This window comes from Myotis nattereri (assembly GCF_964212035.1).
Source record: "Myotis nattereri genome assembly, chromosome: 3".
NCBI lineage: Eukaryota > Metazoa > Chordata > Mammalia > Chiroptera > Vespertilionidae > Myotis > Myotis nattereri.
The window spans coordinates 200,437,310-200,453,270 of NC_138077.1; the positions used below are offsets into that span (position 1 = coordinate 200,437,310).

At 51.0% G+C, this 15,961-nt stretch overlaps 1 protein-coding gene across 3 annotated transcripts; it reads right to left on the reverse strand.

Annotated features, from left to right (window-relative positions):
* Window positions 1-742: 742 nt before the first annotated feature.
* FAM110D (family with sequence similarity 110 member D) lies at window positions 743-3,865 on the reverse strand. Of its 3 annotated transcripts, none has more exons than XM_081088174.1 (2): window positions 3,764-3,865; window positions 743-1,991 (listed from the first exon to the last, which is right to left on the reverse strand). In XM_081088174.1, exon 2 carries the CDS (start codon window positions 1,896-1,898, stop codon window positions 1,071-1,073), a length of 828 nt encoding a protein of 275 aa, XP_080944300.1. In that variant the 5' UTR covers window positions 1,899-1,991; window positions 3,764-3,865; the 3' UTR covers window positions 743-1,070. The 3 variants fall into 3 exon arrangements, with proteins under 3 accessions (XP_080944300.1, XP_080944301.1, XP_080944299.1); XM_081088175.1 differs by lacking the exon at window positions 3,764-3,865 and adding an exon at window positions 2,595-2,945 and having other exon boundaries at window positions 749-1,991; XM_081088173.1 differs by lacking the exon at window positions 3,764-3,865 and adding an exon at window positions 2,131-2,191 and having other exon boundaries at window positions 749-1,991.
* Window positions 3,866-15,961: the final 12,096 nt, after the last annotated feature.

Consider the following 15,961-nt stretch of genomic DNA (forward strand, 5'->3'; position numbering starts at 1 on the left):
ACACAAGGTGACAAATCGAGGCTCAAAATATAGGGCTGTACTTGGGAGCTGAGAGGTGCGGCCGACTGGAGAGCTCAGGAATTCCTGAGGGAGAATGAACATATCCAATCTTAGAAGGATGAGTGGAGAGACAGGGAAGGGTAACCCAGGCAAAGGGCTGACCGTGAACCAAGACTTAAAGATGCAAACGTGTGAGGAAGACAGGTGACCTGGTGGTCTTTGAGGGAAAGGGCAGGATGTGAGGCTGCAGGTTGGCAAAATCCTTGTTTGGAGGGTCCTTGCCTTTATTTTCCTCAATTCTGCTCCAGCCCTTCATACCTTGCAACCAAAAGCAGGCAGTAAAACTCCAGGAATGGGGACCTTTCAGGCACGGGTGGCCCCCAGATTTCTAAAGCAGGCCCTCCCCAGAAACCCCCTAAACTCTCTATTCTTTCTCCCCCGCTGTAGAGTGGACCGACCTGGGGGTCGTGGAGGAAATGAGTAGTGTGAGTAGGTACTAATTCGGTAGTGGTTATAGCAGCTTGCCTTCATTGAGCGCTTCTATGTGCGGGGAACATTGCCATGAGCTTTCCAACTATTTCAAAAATACTATGATCACCGAGGGGTGCACCTGCAGTCCAGAGAGGGAAAGTGCTCGCCCAGGGAGAGTCACACAGTCAGCCTTGCACCCATACTCCAAAACCCTCGCAAAACACACCCGCAAACCCGCCCGCCCCCTTCCTGAACATCGATCTCACGACTCGCTTAACGTTTTGCCTTTATTCAGCAGGTTCCCTGAATTCTCAGCCCAATCTTCACTCCCCAGACCCGGCCTCCACCGGGGCCACGAGGAGGCCTCCTCCGCCTCCGCCGTCCGCACTGGGAAGGGCCTTAGGAACCATCTCGTCCCACGCCCCCCACGGTTCCTTGGGGAAGCCAAGATCCAGAGCGGGGAGGAGGGGTTCGCCAAAAGGCCACCTGCGCGCCAGAGGCAGGGCGTCCCTGCCCGCGCCCGGGTCCAGCCCCGCGCGCACCCCCTGCCCTTCCCCAGGTACCAGACTCCTCGGGAGCCCGCTCCCGAGCGGCCGCGGTCACACTGCAGACTCGCGCGGCGGGCTGCGGGCGCGCTGGCAGCCGTACAACCACTGGATGACGCGCGCGTTGCGCTCCACCACCGACACCGGGGGGCGCCCGTCCCGCGCCGATCCCGCTGCCTCCGAGTCGCCGCCGCCGCCGCCGCCGCCGCCTGCGTGATCCGAGCGATCCGCGCCACCGTCGCTGGATGTCCAGTCGCTGGTGTCCCCGGAGCCAGGCGGCGGCGACGTTCCGGGCTGGGGGCTGGCGTCCGCGCCCCAGCTCTGCGGAGAGAAGCGCTCGGCACCCAGCACCTCCACCAGCGCGCGTTCCAGGCCGCAGTAGTTGAAGAAGCGCTCCTTTTCCGACAGGGGCAGCGAGCACGTGGGGCACAGCGCCCGCTTGCCCGCCGCTTCCGGGGCCTCTTGGGGTGCGGTCCAACCTCCTGTGGCCGCAGGTCGCTCCGTTGGGCCCGGGCTGCTCGAGGAGGCGTCTCGGGGGGTGCCCAGGAAGAGGCGTCGCACCAGCCCCTGGCCCTTGGCGTTTTCTTTGTTCACCAAAGCCTTGCAGTCCCGCTTCTGGCGGTAGAAGATGAGGGAGTCCGGCCTTGGCAGCCGCCTGCCGCTACCCCGGCGGGCCGGCCTGGGCGTCCTGGGAGATGCAGGGGCCCCCAGCTCATTGCAGGGGTGCGGCATGAGCGGCCCCGGACCCCCGCGCAGGGCTGGCTCCTGGCGTCGCGCTATCACCTGGTGCGTCTTGACATACTTAGCTTTGTCGGCCTCCAGCCTCTCCACCGCGCTGGGGGTCCGTGCCCTGGATGGGGTGGAGGGAGAGGCTAGGAGCATCTTAGCAGAGCGGGGCGGGACAGTGCCCCATAAGCCACCGCAGTTAGGCAGCCAGTGAGTTGCTGAGAGCAGCTGGCTGGGGCTTCCTGGGACCTGCAGGGAAAGAGGAATGGTCAGGGGGAGAGTAGATATTCCTGCAGGCATTCCTGGGAATAGGATCAGCCAGTCACTCCTCCCCCATCCAAGGCCCCGGTGCCCTGTCTAGGGGGCAGAGGCTCTGGCTGTCCCTTACCTCCATTCCTCAAAGACATGGGGCAGGGGCTCCCTATGCCACATGGAGGTTGCCCCGATCTGGCCACAGGACCATGCCAAGCAGGCATCAGCAAGCAGGACACTTGGGAAAGGAAATGGGGCCGGTCCCGGCCCAATTCCCGAAAGTGGCCTCGACCGGAAAAAATACCTCTTCCCAAACCAGCAACTTGGAGTCCAAGACAAGGACGCTTCCCAGCCATAGGCTGGCTCCAGGGGGGCCCACCCTTCCCACCCCCAAGCACAGAGGTCAGGGATATAACCACAGTGTAGGAGTCTCCCGTAATTGCGGCCAACTGCCCTGCCCTGCCCAGGCCCAGGAGGGCCATTGAGAAGGAGAGGGCGGTGGTCACCAGGTCATGTCAGCTGGCTGCCTGCTACCCACCCACTCTGTGCTCCTGCCAAGGGAATCCCAGCATGCCCAACAGTAAATATCACCTTACCTACCTCTGCATTTCCATTCTGTAGAATGTGACCCTGGCCCAGGGAGGAGGGGGCTTGCTCAGGGCTTACTGAGAACTAGGGCCTCGGACTGGAACTAGGTCTCTTGCCTTGCATTCCAGAACTGGTTCAGGTTGGATCTCTCACTTGCCTGTCAGAACATCCCTTTTTTTCTTTCTTGTATTCCCGCTGATGTACAACCAAGCAATTTCCCTTAGAGATGGGCCCCTTGCCTCATTTAAAATGTTCCTGCCATTGATTCTTCCCCAAACCTGCACTCCTAGAAACCTGCCCTCAGGGTCCCTGCCTCCTTCTCATCCTGAGATCCCATGACCCTTCTCCTCCACCTCCCTCTGCAGGGAAAGGGGCCGGAGGGGCTGTAAATCAATGGTTGACAGTTTCCTTGGCAGCCACAGAATGGGCCACCCACACAGCTCAGCACACCCCACCCCATCCCTGCCCCCTTACGTCCTCCATCCTCCATTCAGCTGAGAGGGACACATCAGTTCTGGGGGCTTAGAGGACCTCAAGTCTGGAGGCAACAAAGCAATAGAACTTGTCAGGGATGGGGGGAGGGGAGCCCTGGTGATGAGCCATGAGGCAGAGACCCTGCCAACCCCACTCACCCCAGTGCAACTTGTTCAGCTTTACACACACACACACTCATACACACTACCAGTGTCTAGTAAATCAGTCCATAGGTGACTGGGATCCCAGGAAGCAGGAGAGGCTGACAGTGCCTTCCTTCCTGGCTCCGAAGGACTATCCCAGGCAATGGGTCAGATTCCAAGGTCTCAGGAGGGCATTGCACTTAATCTGACCTCATGGATACCCTCACATCCCCTCAGCCCCTCCGCCTCTTCCCAGCCCCAAGTGCAGAGGCTATAAAAAGTCCCTAAACACAGGGACCAAAATAGGCTGCCGTCCACTGCCTCTTCCCTGCCTGCGGGGCTGGCCTTGCCCAACCGCAGATGTCCCTCCCTAGATGCCTGGCAGACATCCCTTCGCCCACTTTCTCCCAGTCCTGGGGTTAGTGGTCCGAACTTTGTCCAGGGCTTCTGCTCCCGATAAGGGCTGGGGAACTGTGCTCATTAGCTTGGAGCCAGGCTGCCCACCTTTGGGTCCCTGGGTGCCCCCACCCCGCCATCTGAGCACTGGGCTCGGGATGCACTCACCTCTGTGTGGGGAGGCTGAATGCAGGGGTCTGAAGGCAGGTCCAGACTGAGGGCAGGAGGGACAGCAGGGACTAGAAGTAACTTTGGTGGCAGCCAAACCTCACTCTCCACAGGAAAAGCTGAGAGAGCCTCCACCCCTGCCCCCCCGCCCCCCCAGATTAACCCTCGCCTTCCTGACCCAGCGCCTGGCCTCCATTAACTCCTTCCTGGTCACAGTCTGTGTTGGCGAGGCCTATGGAGCGGGCCCAGCTCCTTTATTTTATAGGTGGTCACACAAGCCCTGATAGGTTAAGCGATTTGGCTGGAGGCACAGTGAGCTTGGGGTACAGCCAGGACCCCAAGCAAGTTCTCCTGATTCCCAGGCTTCCTTCAGAGGCTTGGGGTGGGGACATGCTGTTCATGTGGGGTCAGCCCGCTCTGGGCCTTGGCAAATCCTCTTGGTTGGAATAGGAAGGCAGAGCAGCGTTCTAATAACTGTGCCTTCCCGCTCTGTAGCAGGCTGAGACCTGTCCTGGTCCGGGTGTGGGCATCAGGCTGCTCTCCATGGGTGAGGCCAGCAATCTGCAGCCTGAGGGTGGGGCAGTGGTGCTGCGGATGTTCAGGGTGAGCCTGTCCCAGCAAGTCTTGGCGTGAAGGTCAGCTGGGAGCCCATTGGAGGTGCCTGTGCCCAAAGTTCTCCGATGGCAATGGGGATTGACTGGGAAGAGGAAGATGAAGGGATGGTTTGAGGTCAAGTCTAGGTCCTTTGGCCTCCTTTCTCCTCTGCCCCAACTTGGGGACTTCTAGAGCTGGCACGGTTTCTTGTCTGGCACCTCAAGAGGAGCCCAGTCCCCACAGTGCTGGTGCCAGGAGGGCTCCGCCCCACTCCCCAGCAGGTAAACTCTGTAGTGCCTAGAGTTCAAAGACAATTTCCCTGCCAAGGGCTTGCCCTCCTCTACCTGGCCCCTGCAAAGCACATTCACCCCTGTGCTCTCCGGTCTCCTTTGTCCCTCCCAAGGACCCTAGACAGCGTGACCAGCAGGGTAAGGAAACTGGATCGGAGAGGGGAGAGGCTTGCCCAAGCCCAACCCCAAATCCACTCCTTCCTCTGCACCCTCTGCCTGTCAAGTAAGATAATGGGTCTGAAAACCAGAAGGCCCACCTCCTGGTAAGAGATTTTTATTACCTAGTTAGGATTATTATTATTTTGTCCATGATAGTTTCATATGGTGTTGTTACTGTACAAAATGCTTCCATGTACTTTATCACAGTCCATCCCCAGGACAATCTTAGGCGGGTAGGTTTTATTAATTCTTCCCATTTGACAGCGGAAGAGACTGCGTCTCAGAGAGGGGAAATGACTGATCCAAGCTCACACAATTAGGAATAATAGTTGACTTTTATTGAGAGATCAATAAGTACTAGGCACTATTCTGAGTATTTCAAACAAATGATTAGCACATTTAATCCTCAGAACAACCAAATGAAATGGGTACTTTCATCTCCTAATTTTATCGATGAAGTAGTCCTGAGACCTGGTCACGAAGGGGTTAAGCTTGGAGGCTGGGCAGGGCCCAGCTGGGATGCTGTCAATGGCAGGAAACCTGGCCTGTGAGGGAGGGGGAGGATGGGGCTGTGTGTCTGACTCCTGATACCACCCCCATCCCTTTGGTCTTAAAGGAGCATCCGGGTTGGGGAGAAGGGCAGGGGGCCCCTTTCTCTTCTCTTTTCCAGGGACCAAAGGCACATGCTGGACGACAGAATGGGGGGACGCAGGTGCTGCCCTGGGGCAGCCCCGAGTCTGATGAGGTGATTAGAAGTGATCCGTCTCCCGGCCTGAGTGTTCTGTCAGGGGTGGGGGGAGACACCCAGTCCACCCTGAGGGTCTCCAGGCCGAGGGGGGAGAGCCGCTCTGTCCTCAGGAGCCCGAGGGGGAGGGTGGTCAAGGAGTCTTTCAGGAGCTCTCTGAGGGGCCACAGCACTCTGTCCGGGATGCCAGGGCGCACTGACCCTCTATCATGGGTCCTGGTGGAAAGGTCAAATTGGTTGGCTTCCTGGTGAGACAGGCTTGAAAGAGTGAGCGGGAGATGGGGGGTAAGGAGGTGGAGCTGCAGTGGCCTGCCCGGCCTGTCTTGGCCACACTGGCTGTGACCGGATCATCTGTCTTTCTGGTCATGGTTCCCCAGGGAGATCCTTAAAGTGGCTCCTTCCGGCCCCAGAGCCAGGGCCTGGGGCAGAGGGGGACGGGAAGGGGGGAGGGGGAGGCCAAATCTGAGCGATGTTTCCTTCCTGTTTTGGAGCTCATTCCCGAACCACTCTGAGGATCCACGGGAAGAGGCCTGAGTCAGAACTGGCTCCTTCTAGGAGAGGTTGGTGGGTCAGGGAGGCCCTTCAGATCCGGCTCAGACCCCAGACCCACATTGTCACAGAGGAGAAACGTGTCAACCCGCTCACCAGTCAGCCACCCTTGCCATAGCCATCCACACCTCTGCCCACCTTTGGTTCTAATCCTGTGTGGCCTTGAGCAAGAACTGAACCGCTCTGAATTTCCTTCCGTGCAGAATGGCAGAGAAGGGAAAGCACCTGGCGCTTCAGGGGCTCAAAACGTTCGATGAGCCGGGCCAGCGTGGCTCAGTGGTTAAGTGTCAACCTATGAACTAGGAGGCCATGGTTCTATTCCCGGTCAGGGCACATGCCCAGCTTGCGGGCTCAATCTCCAGTGTGGGGCGTGCAGGAGGCAGCTGATCAATGAATCTCTCTCATCATTGATGTTTCTGTCTCTCTCTCCCTCTCTCTTCCTCTCTGAAATCAATAAAAATTTTTTTTAAATAAAGAAAAAATGCTAAAAACAATGTTAGATGTATCTGACTCTTAGCTCTTGCCCTCCACCAATACCTTCTGGACAATTCTGGCCTAAATCTTTTTAAACTTTTTTTTCTATTCCCACAGTCTCACTCTCAGCTGCTGTCAACAAATCATTTTGTTTTTGTTTTTTTTAAAAAATATATTTTATTGATTTTTTACAGAGAGGAAGGGAGAGAGATAGAGAGTTAGAAACATCGATCAGCTGCCTCCTGCACATCTCCTACTGGGGATATGCCCGCAACCCAGGTACATGCCCTTGACCGGAATCGAACCTGGGACCTTTCAGTCCGCAGGCCGACGCTCTATCCACTGAGCCAAACCGGTTTCGGCAACAAATCATTCTGAACACTGCTCTGTGGCCTGGGGTCAGCAGATGGGTTTTGTTCCCAGGGAGCTCAGCCAGCTTAGGGGTGGAGGTGGGGTGGGCAGAGGTGTGAAGGACTGATCACAACTCAAGTGAGAGCAGTGCTGCCGTGACATGGGGAGCGGGTATTTATTCTGTGGGGTGAGGAGGGAAGCTTTCAAAGAGGAGAGGGTATCTGGGCCTGGAAGGGATTTCTGATGGGGGTATGATGGGGGTGGGATAAGGGTGGGGCTTTGGGGGGTTGGAGGGCAGAGGGTAGGGGAATTGTGGGAGGGATAGTGAGAGCAATAGGCCTAGCGCAGTGGTCGGCAAACTGCGGCTCGCGAGCCACATGCGGCTCTTTGGCCCCTTGAGTGTGGCTCTTCCACAAAATACCTACTTCTGCGCATGGGCCACGAAGTTTCAATCGCATTCTACATGCGCGCCCGCACGTGGTATTTTGTGGAAGAGCCACACTCAAGGGGCCAAAGAGCCGCATGTGGCTTGCGAGCTGCAGTTTGCAGACCACTGGTCTAGGGGACGGCAGGAGCCAGGCTGTCAGTGAGGGCTAGAGGCTGGGAAGGCGCTGCTGGGGTAGTGGCTCAGGAGGGATTAGAGAGAAGATGGGGTACAGAGAAGGGAGGGGTTTTGTGAGGAGATGAGTTCAGTGAGGCGATGGGGAGGCTGAGAAAAGGCTCCGAATGAGGGAAGGGGGCTCAAGGCCGGTGGTTCAGAGAGAGGGAGGGGCTCAGCGCTGGGCTTCTGCGCTGCCCCAGGGCCTGAGGAGGAGCCCCTCGCTGGCCATGTGTGTGTCCCAGAGAGATTAGAACAGCCATCCTCTCAGCCAGGGCTTTCCGTTTAGGAAAGAATTTCAGCTGCAACAATAGCCTGGCTCCACTCTCCCTCTGAGGGGCGGCCTGGGGCAGAGCCAGGTGCCCAGCACCCACTGCCCAGTAGCCACTGGGGGAGCGGGGAGGGGCAGTGGGGTGGGGAAGAGGCAGGTGTCATTAACCATTTTTCCCCTGAGCACCTAGTGAACAGTATGAATAAAATAGATAGGGCCGCCCAGCTGGTGTGGCTCAGCGGTTGAACGTTGTCCCATGAACCGAGAAGTTGCTGGTTCGATTCCCGGGTCAGGGCACATGCCCGGGCTGTGGGCTCAGTCCCCAGGGGTGGGCATGCAGGAGGCAGCCGATAGATGTTGTTTCTCTCTGATGGATATTTCTATCTCTCTGTTCCTCTCCCTTTCTCTCTCTAAAAAAATCATTTAAAAAATAGATAGGCTTTCTAGTGTTTCAATAACAAAACCAATGCATCTCTTGCTTACTGTGTGCTAGGCACTTTGCTAAGCGCTTTCTGCTCAGCACCTCACTCACTTCTGACAAAATTCTATGTGAGGTGGGTGAGGAAACAGGCAGAGAAGGGTGAAGTGACTCACCGAGGGCTGCACAGCTTGTAGATGGGGAGCTGGGACTCAGGGCTCGGCTCTTAGCCCATGAATCACCTGCCGCCTCGACTGTACCACAGGCCTGGCAGGAGCAAGCCCCCTCTCACTACCCGCTGGCCTTCCTGCCTTGCTTGCTCTGTTGGCTCCCCGTGCTGGATGGAAGCAAGGATTGGAACAAGAGCAACCTCAATGCAGTCCTCGCTCCAGTCCTTGTCACCCACACCTCTGTCAGCACATCTTCGTCATCGCCGTCATCTCCACTTTCCACCACTGTCTTCATCAACGTGCCTTTAGATTGAGTACAAGGAACAAAAAACATCCAATCTAGACTTAGTAAAACAGGGAAACATCTGGAGAAGAAACGAGGATTTTTCCTGGAATGCAGGGGCAAGGAGTCTTCCTCCTGTCTTGACAGCTACACTTTCATATTGAGGTGCTGAAAAATGTTTAGCTTTTTCACACACAGAAAGTCGTCAAAATACCAAAGATGACTCAACCTACTTATTATTAAGCACACATGGGTGTTTTATTAAAGGACCAACAATGTTGAATGAGTAAGAAAATAAAGATGTGAATAATTCATAAATGATTACATCATTATCTCATCAAATCTATTTTTCTTCCTTGATTTCAGCAAAATTGCTAACTGTCAGAGGGAGAAGTGGAGCCAGGCTAATGCTGTGGCTGAAATTCTTTCCTATAATTAAGGCTTCACATAATTTGTATTCTACTGATAGAAATGCCTAATTAAATAACCTCTCTTCAGTCTGTGTTTTTTTTTTTTATTTTTAGTTTTTTTTGTTTTTATTTTATTTATTTTTTAAGATATATTTTTATTGATTTCAGAGAGGAAGGAAGAGGGAGAGAGAGAGAGATAGAAACATCCATGATGAGAGAGAATCATGGATCGGCTGCCTCCTGCAAGTCCCCCACTGGGGATCGAGCCTACAACCCGGGCATGTGCCCTTGACTGGAATCGAACCTGGGACATTTCAGTTCACAGGACAATGCTCTATCCACTGAGCCAAACTGGCTTGGGCTTATTTTTAGTTTTTTAAAATTTTAGTGTGGTGAAACTTTACTCTGCTGAGGTGGTAGCAACTAGAATGGAAAATAAAATTCTTTTTTTTTTTTAAATATATTTTATTGATTTTTTACAGAGAAGAAGGGAGAGAGATAGAGAGTCAGAAACATCGATGAGAGAGAAACATCGATCAGCTGCCTCCTGCACATCTCCCACTGGGGATGTGCCCGCAACCCAGGTACATGCCCTTGACCGGAATCGAACCTGGGACCTTTCAGTCCGCAGGCCGACGCTCTATCCACTGAGCCAAACCGGTTTCGGCGAAAATAAAATTCTTAAAGCAATATTCACATGAGAGATGAACTATGAATGTTACATAACATGTTCAAACATTTAAATGGGGGTGTATATGATAAGTTATCATTAACAACAGAAAATATTTCAATATATTTTAATGGCATCATGTAAATCCCTACTTCTTATCTCACCATTTTCACCATCTCCTAAAGCAATTGGCACCATGCTTCTTGCATATTGCACCTGAAGTTACACATTTAAAAATAAAATATATTGTTTAATAATGCAGCATGATCCTCAGCCATCACCTGCTACTATTGCAAATGCTATGCTGCACATTGGAACATGAAATGAAGCAAGAAAATGGACACTCGGCACTTGCTGGGGAACAATAGTTCCTTGTGCCTCAACCTACGGCATTCATGCTCTCTGAGAAGAAGGATTTGACAAGTTAATTAATTTGTCGTTTCTCTTACCTAAGTGCCTTCACCGCTGAGTCTTCCCCGCACTCCACACAGTGGCTGTCTGCACGAAGGCGAACCTTCATGACATTTGTATGCAGTCATCTTATTTCCAGGATATAGGGCAAGAGATGGGGAGACGTGTTTGTTTGGCTGGGGCTGAACAGTGTTAGGTCTGAGAGCAGGTGCTGAGGGTACGGCTTATAGAAGGCAGTTTTGAGCGCTCAGGCCCAAGTCACAGGTGCCCATGTGGTCTTCAATAAATGACTTTTGGGGTGTTTTGTATATTAGGGGCCATTTAAAGGGCAGCAGTCCTTTTAGCAAGTTCTAGGGGTAGCACTGAGCTATGGCCATAGAAGTGTTGTATCACATTGAAGCTACCTGACTGTGGGGATCTACACTTTTGTATGTGAGGAGGGCAATTCCCACAGAAGGTGGAGGTTAAGGGGTGGGCAACGGTGGTATTATAACCACCATTCCTGACATCATCACAGAATTATAACTAGCACCTGGATCCTACCCCTGGATTCGAACTGTCACCTTCTTCACAGTCATTGCCAGCTACCCCATCGTTCCACACTGCACACCTGCAGTTCTGCCATTCAGCAATGCTGCCCTTTCTTCTGGCATCTTACCCTGACCTTGGCCACTTTGTGCTCTCAGAGTGAGGTAAGTTGACTCCGAGTGGGGCACTTGATCTAGGCCTGGGTCAAAAGCCTATCACAATTCTCTGGTCCCACTACTTCATTTATTTTTTCCCCACTACTTAATTTATTTTATTTATATTTTATTTTATTTTTTATATATTTTTATTAATTTCAGGGAGGAAGGAAGAGGGAGAGAGAGATAGAAACATCAATGATGAGAGAGAATCATTGATTGGCTGCCTCCTGCATGCTTCCCACTGGGGACCAAGCCCGCAACCTGGGCATGTGCCCTTGACCGGAATTGAACCTGGACCCTTGAGTCCGCAGGTCGACACTCTATCCACTGAGCCAAACCGGGTAGGGCTTTATTTATATTTTAAATGTATATTTTTTAAATTATTGATTTCAGACAGAAAGGAAAAGAAAGATAGAAACATTAATGATGAGAGAGAATCATTGATCGGCTGCCTCCTGCACACCCCACACTGAGGATTGAGCCCGCAACCTGGGCATATGTCCTGACCGGGAATTGAACCATGACCTCCTGGTTCCTAGGTCAACGCTCAACTGCTGAGCCACGCCAGCAGGGCTCCACTACTTCATTTAAAGATGAACATGCAACTCAAATGATAGCCCATGAGGCTTGCTGGGACCTCTGAGAAAAAGCTTCTCTCTCGTCCTTGCTGTGCAAGAACCTGGGAATAAAGAGCGTTGAGAGGACAGCCTGCTGCAGAACTGAGTCAACAGAGTGGAGAGAGTGAAAACCAACCCTGAGGGGTGGGGTCTCTGTATCTAGTCATGTCTGAAGCAGAACTATACATGCTCCTCACAGTTGGATAAATACATTTCCTTTTAGCTAAACCCTGTTGGGTTGATTTTTCAGTCACTTACACCAAAATACATCAGGAGGAAACACACCATTCTCTCCAAACTAGGGTCACCTTCACCACAGTGCCGGCAGCACCCAGCATGTGCAGCCTAGGTTTGCTCACCATTCGAACCCATCTCCACACTGTGATGTCTCAGGTATGCTGACCAGATTCCCTGAGGTTTGTTGTCAAGTTGACCTGGAAGAGCAGTAGATGTTCCCATATGGAGTCAGGAGACCAAGGTTCTGGTCCTGACTTTGCTAGGAGCTCATTCTTGGACTGGAGCAAGTCATTGATTAGACCCGTGGTTCCCAAATGCCATTCCAGGTGGCCTGGACATAAAATTTACCTGCGGGGTTTGTTAACAAGACAGATGTCAGGACTCCACTTCAGAGAACCTTATTTAGCAAATCTTGGGTGGAGTCAAGGAGGAAAGAAGATAACACGGGATCATATTGATTTCATTAATATAAGGGCCCTTACTAGAGATTCTAGCGTTAATGTGTCACCTCTTGCAGCCAAAGTAACTCTAATAGTTTGCTCGTTCGGTTGACCAAAACTAGTACTCAACGTGATCTGTATATTGTCAATGAGGTTGACATGCCAGCATTTCCTCGGTTAATCTGTCTAATGCCTAAGAATATAGGAACGTTGGAGAAGACTTACCACATGAAATTGCCTATACTCCTTAATCCCACCAAGTACATTCCCCAAGAAGGCTCAGAGGGTAGTTCCTCACCTAGGTGTTGCGATAAGCATTAGTGAAAGCAGCCTCATTATCTTTGAACATTTTTCTGGCGGATGCCCTCCGTAGCAGGGGTCTAGTGGGAGAGGCACCTCCCAGATGGGTTCCCTGTATCACTGGGGATGATGGAGTCTTAGAGGAGTAGAGACCCAGTCACAGAGCTGTACTGCCAGAGTCCAGGCAGGGGAATGAAGTGACAATCAGAATGTTTTGACTTCCGGGGATCTTTGATCAGAGTGTCTCTAAGAATGAAACAGATGAGCAACTTATGAAATATTATGGAGGCATATTACCAGAAAACCTCCATGTCTTATGGCCAGAAGCCTATCTTGAATGATTGTCACAGGGGAGCATCTCAGGCTTTTGGGCTAATTTCCAGATCTAAGCCAGTTCACAGACCTGAAGTCTTGATGGAATAGGAGGCCAGATCCCTTAGGGGAGAAACTTGCAGCACTGCCATCACCATATACAGTACATCTTCCTCCAAGGAAGGGAGAAAGGAAAGTCCGGGCATTTTAGAAATTATTAGACATTGAGTTTGAATTGAGGCTACTATCTGGGAACCAAAGACTCAGCAAGTCCAAAGCTAAACTAATGACCTGTCTCCCGTCCCTCCACAACTCCTGGACCAGCGCTGTCCTCATTTCAGGTGATCCTTCATCTCAGCATCCTTCCAATTGCTCAGGTCAAAACCTCGGAGTAATCTTGGATGCATCTCCTTTCACATTCCACTTCTAATCATTAGCAACATCTTTTGGCTCTAGCTTCAGAATACATAAGATTTAGATGACTTCTACTCACCCTACCAACCTGGTCCCAACCATCATCATCTCTTGCCTGGATTACATCCCCAGCCCCTGGGGAACAATTCAGCCTCCCAATAACTGTTCTTCTGAGATCCCACTCAGATACCCCAAGGTTTTCTGAAGTGGGGTAGGGGGCATCTTAGCAGCTCCTTCAACACATCTCTTTCTACTTTATTTGAAACTTATTTATTTTTATTTCTTGAAAGCTGTATTCCCTTGTTCTCATTACGTAGAGAGTATTATCAGCAATAACAATAACAATAATAGCTAATGTATCAGATTCTATGTTCAACATTTTACGTAGAATCTCTCATCTATTCCTGTAAGGCAGGTACTCTTCTTGCTCCTACTTTGTAAGTGGGGAAGTTGAGGCCCAAAGAAGGTAAGCAACTTGCCTGAGTTCTCACACGCTTGTAAATGGTGAAGCCGGGATTCAAACCCAGGCAATTGGACCCCTGGTGCTCTTGACCTCATGCCTGAGCTGGGCTTTCAGGATTCTTCGCAATCCCGTTTATCAACATGCTGAATTCCCTCCGCATGTATCTCTGTCTTTGCCAACCTCTAACATTTCATGACCTCTAAACATTTCATGTTTCTTTTTCTTTCCTCATACTGTTTCTTTTCCCTGGAGCTCTCCTCCTTCCTCCTCAATTTCCTGTGTGTTCCATGGGCTTTATTCATGTTTTTATATATCACTTTCATTGCTTTTATGCTCTATTTTGAAATTTAGACACCCTTTTTTACTTCCTTCTATCAAAATTTAGTCTACAAACAAGTACTAAGCACCCCACTTAATACCTCGTAATTTTTAAGTGCCTTCAGGAGAGAAATGAGAATAAATCTTTGTGCCATCAAGGGCCAAGACCCAGAGTTGTCTGTTCCCCTTGGCCTCATGAGGTTCCAGCTTTAGTCAAAGGGGCCACCCTTGCCAGCCCTACTGATCTCCAAGGGATTGGTCATCAGGAGATGGGAGCCTAGGACAAATCTTGTTTAGTGATACTGTGAGATCTGTGGCCAACCACGTACCCTTTAGAGACTCCCCTAACAAGACTGTGGGATTAGGTGAACTTGGCACTTGGAGGCTCAGGCCACAGTGATCATTTTGTTCCCCAAATTACCCCACCCTGTCCTATCATGACTACAGGAAGCAAGTCTGTGGGACTGAGGGGAGGTAGAGACTCAGTTTGGGAAGTGCTTTGCCCAGGGACAATGCCAGTCTGATTGTGTTTGAGCAAGGTGTTCCAGGCCCCCCCACCAGAGGGCAGGCTTTATCCTTCAAGAAGCCTTCCTGATCCCGGTTATCTGCTGGCTCTCTTTCCTCAGCTCTAGTAGCCAAGGGCCCACAACCTAGCTCTGTGGTTCCACCTGGTGACCACTCCCATGGTTATTTACGTCGACACTGGGTGCTTGGTAATACCAGTTAAACCCTTAAGAGCAGCACATCCTTTCATTTACTTGGCGGGGCTGACCAGCAGCCCCTGAGCAACGGATGAACAGATTGTTCTAACGTGTATTTTTGTGAAAGAGACGGCTAAGGCATTACTTGGCTATTGTTGCCAAGTAGTTTTGTTTGTCTGCCTTCTTTGGCTTTTATTGTCATAATAGCTTGAACTAAAATCAACCTTTAGATACAACCAGCAGGGTAAGCATTCTTGAGAAAGTATATGCTTTTACAAGGTCGGGTCTAAAAGACTAAACAGAGATTCTAGCAAAACACCCCAGGGGCTCAGACTTGATTGGAAAAGTCAAGGTAGGGGCTGCCGCCTTCAGCAAGGTCCCCTGAGAGGTCCCGGCCTTTCAGAGAATCCTTCTTACGGACATTCCAACCAAGTCCTGTGCTTCCCCACACATTTCTATTTTTTTCTTGTTAGTTTACGAGAATTCCGGTTCGTTATTCTCATTTGGTTTGCAAAGCAACTTGGAACGATAATTATGGCCATTTTTTAGAAGAGGTAACTGAGGCTCACAGAGGTGAAGTGTCTCCACCAAAATCACATGGTAAGTTCCGCTGCTGCTGTCACTGACATCTGTGAAGTGCTTGCCATGGGCCACAGGTGATGCTAAGGGTTAATTTATTTAATTTCCCAGTAATTAAGACAGTGACGTATTTATACAGGGATAGACATAGGTGACTGGAACATATAGAGGTTATTAATTGTAAGGTTCAAATCTCCCGTGTCCTTACTGGAGTTTTGTTTGCTTATTTCATCTATCAATTACGAGGAGAGGTGTGTCAAAATATCCCAGGGTGGCATGGCAGGTGCGTCCATTTCTCTCTGGCGTTTTGAGGCTGTGTTATTTGATGCATACTAATCTAGACACGTTCTCTCTCTGGTGAACTGACCTTATCATCGTAAGGTGACCCTCTTTCTCTCCAACGATGCTTTTTGCTTCAACACAGCGATTTCATCCTCCTCCCCTCGCAGTGGCTCTTTTCCCAAACCTTGTCCATCTGTGTTCCTACAATTTAGATTGGTCTTTGTGAACAAAACATCACTGGATTTTATTCGATCTGACAACCTTTAGCTTTGAATTGGAGAATTGACTCATTCATTGAGATCAATACGTTTTTATTTATTTCTGTCATCACAATGTGCTTTATGTTTGCTGTACTTTTCTGCCCCTCTTTTAGAAACATTTAAGAAATATTTTTTATTGATTTCAGAGAGGAAGGGAGAGGGAGAGATAGAAACATCAATGATGATTGAGAATCAT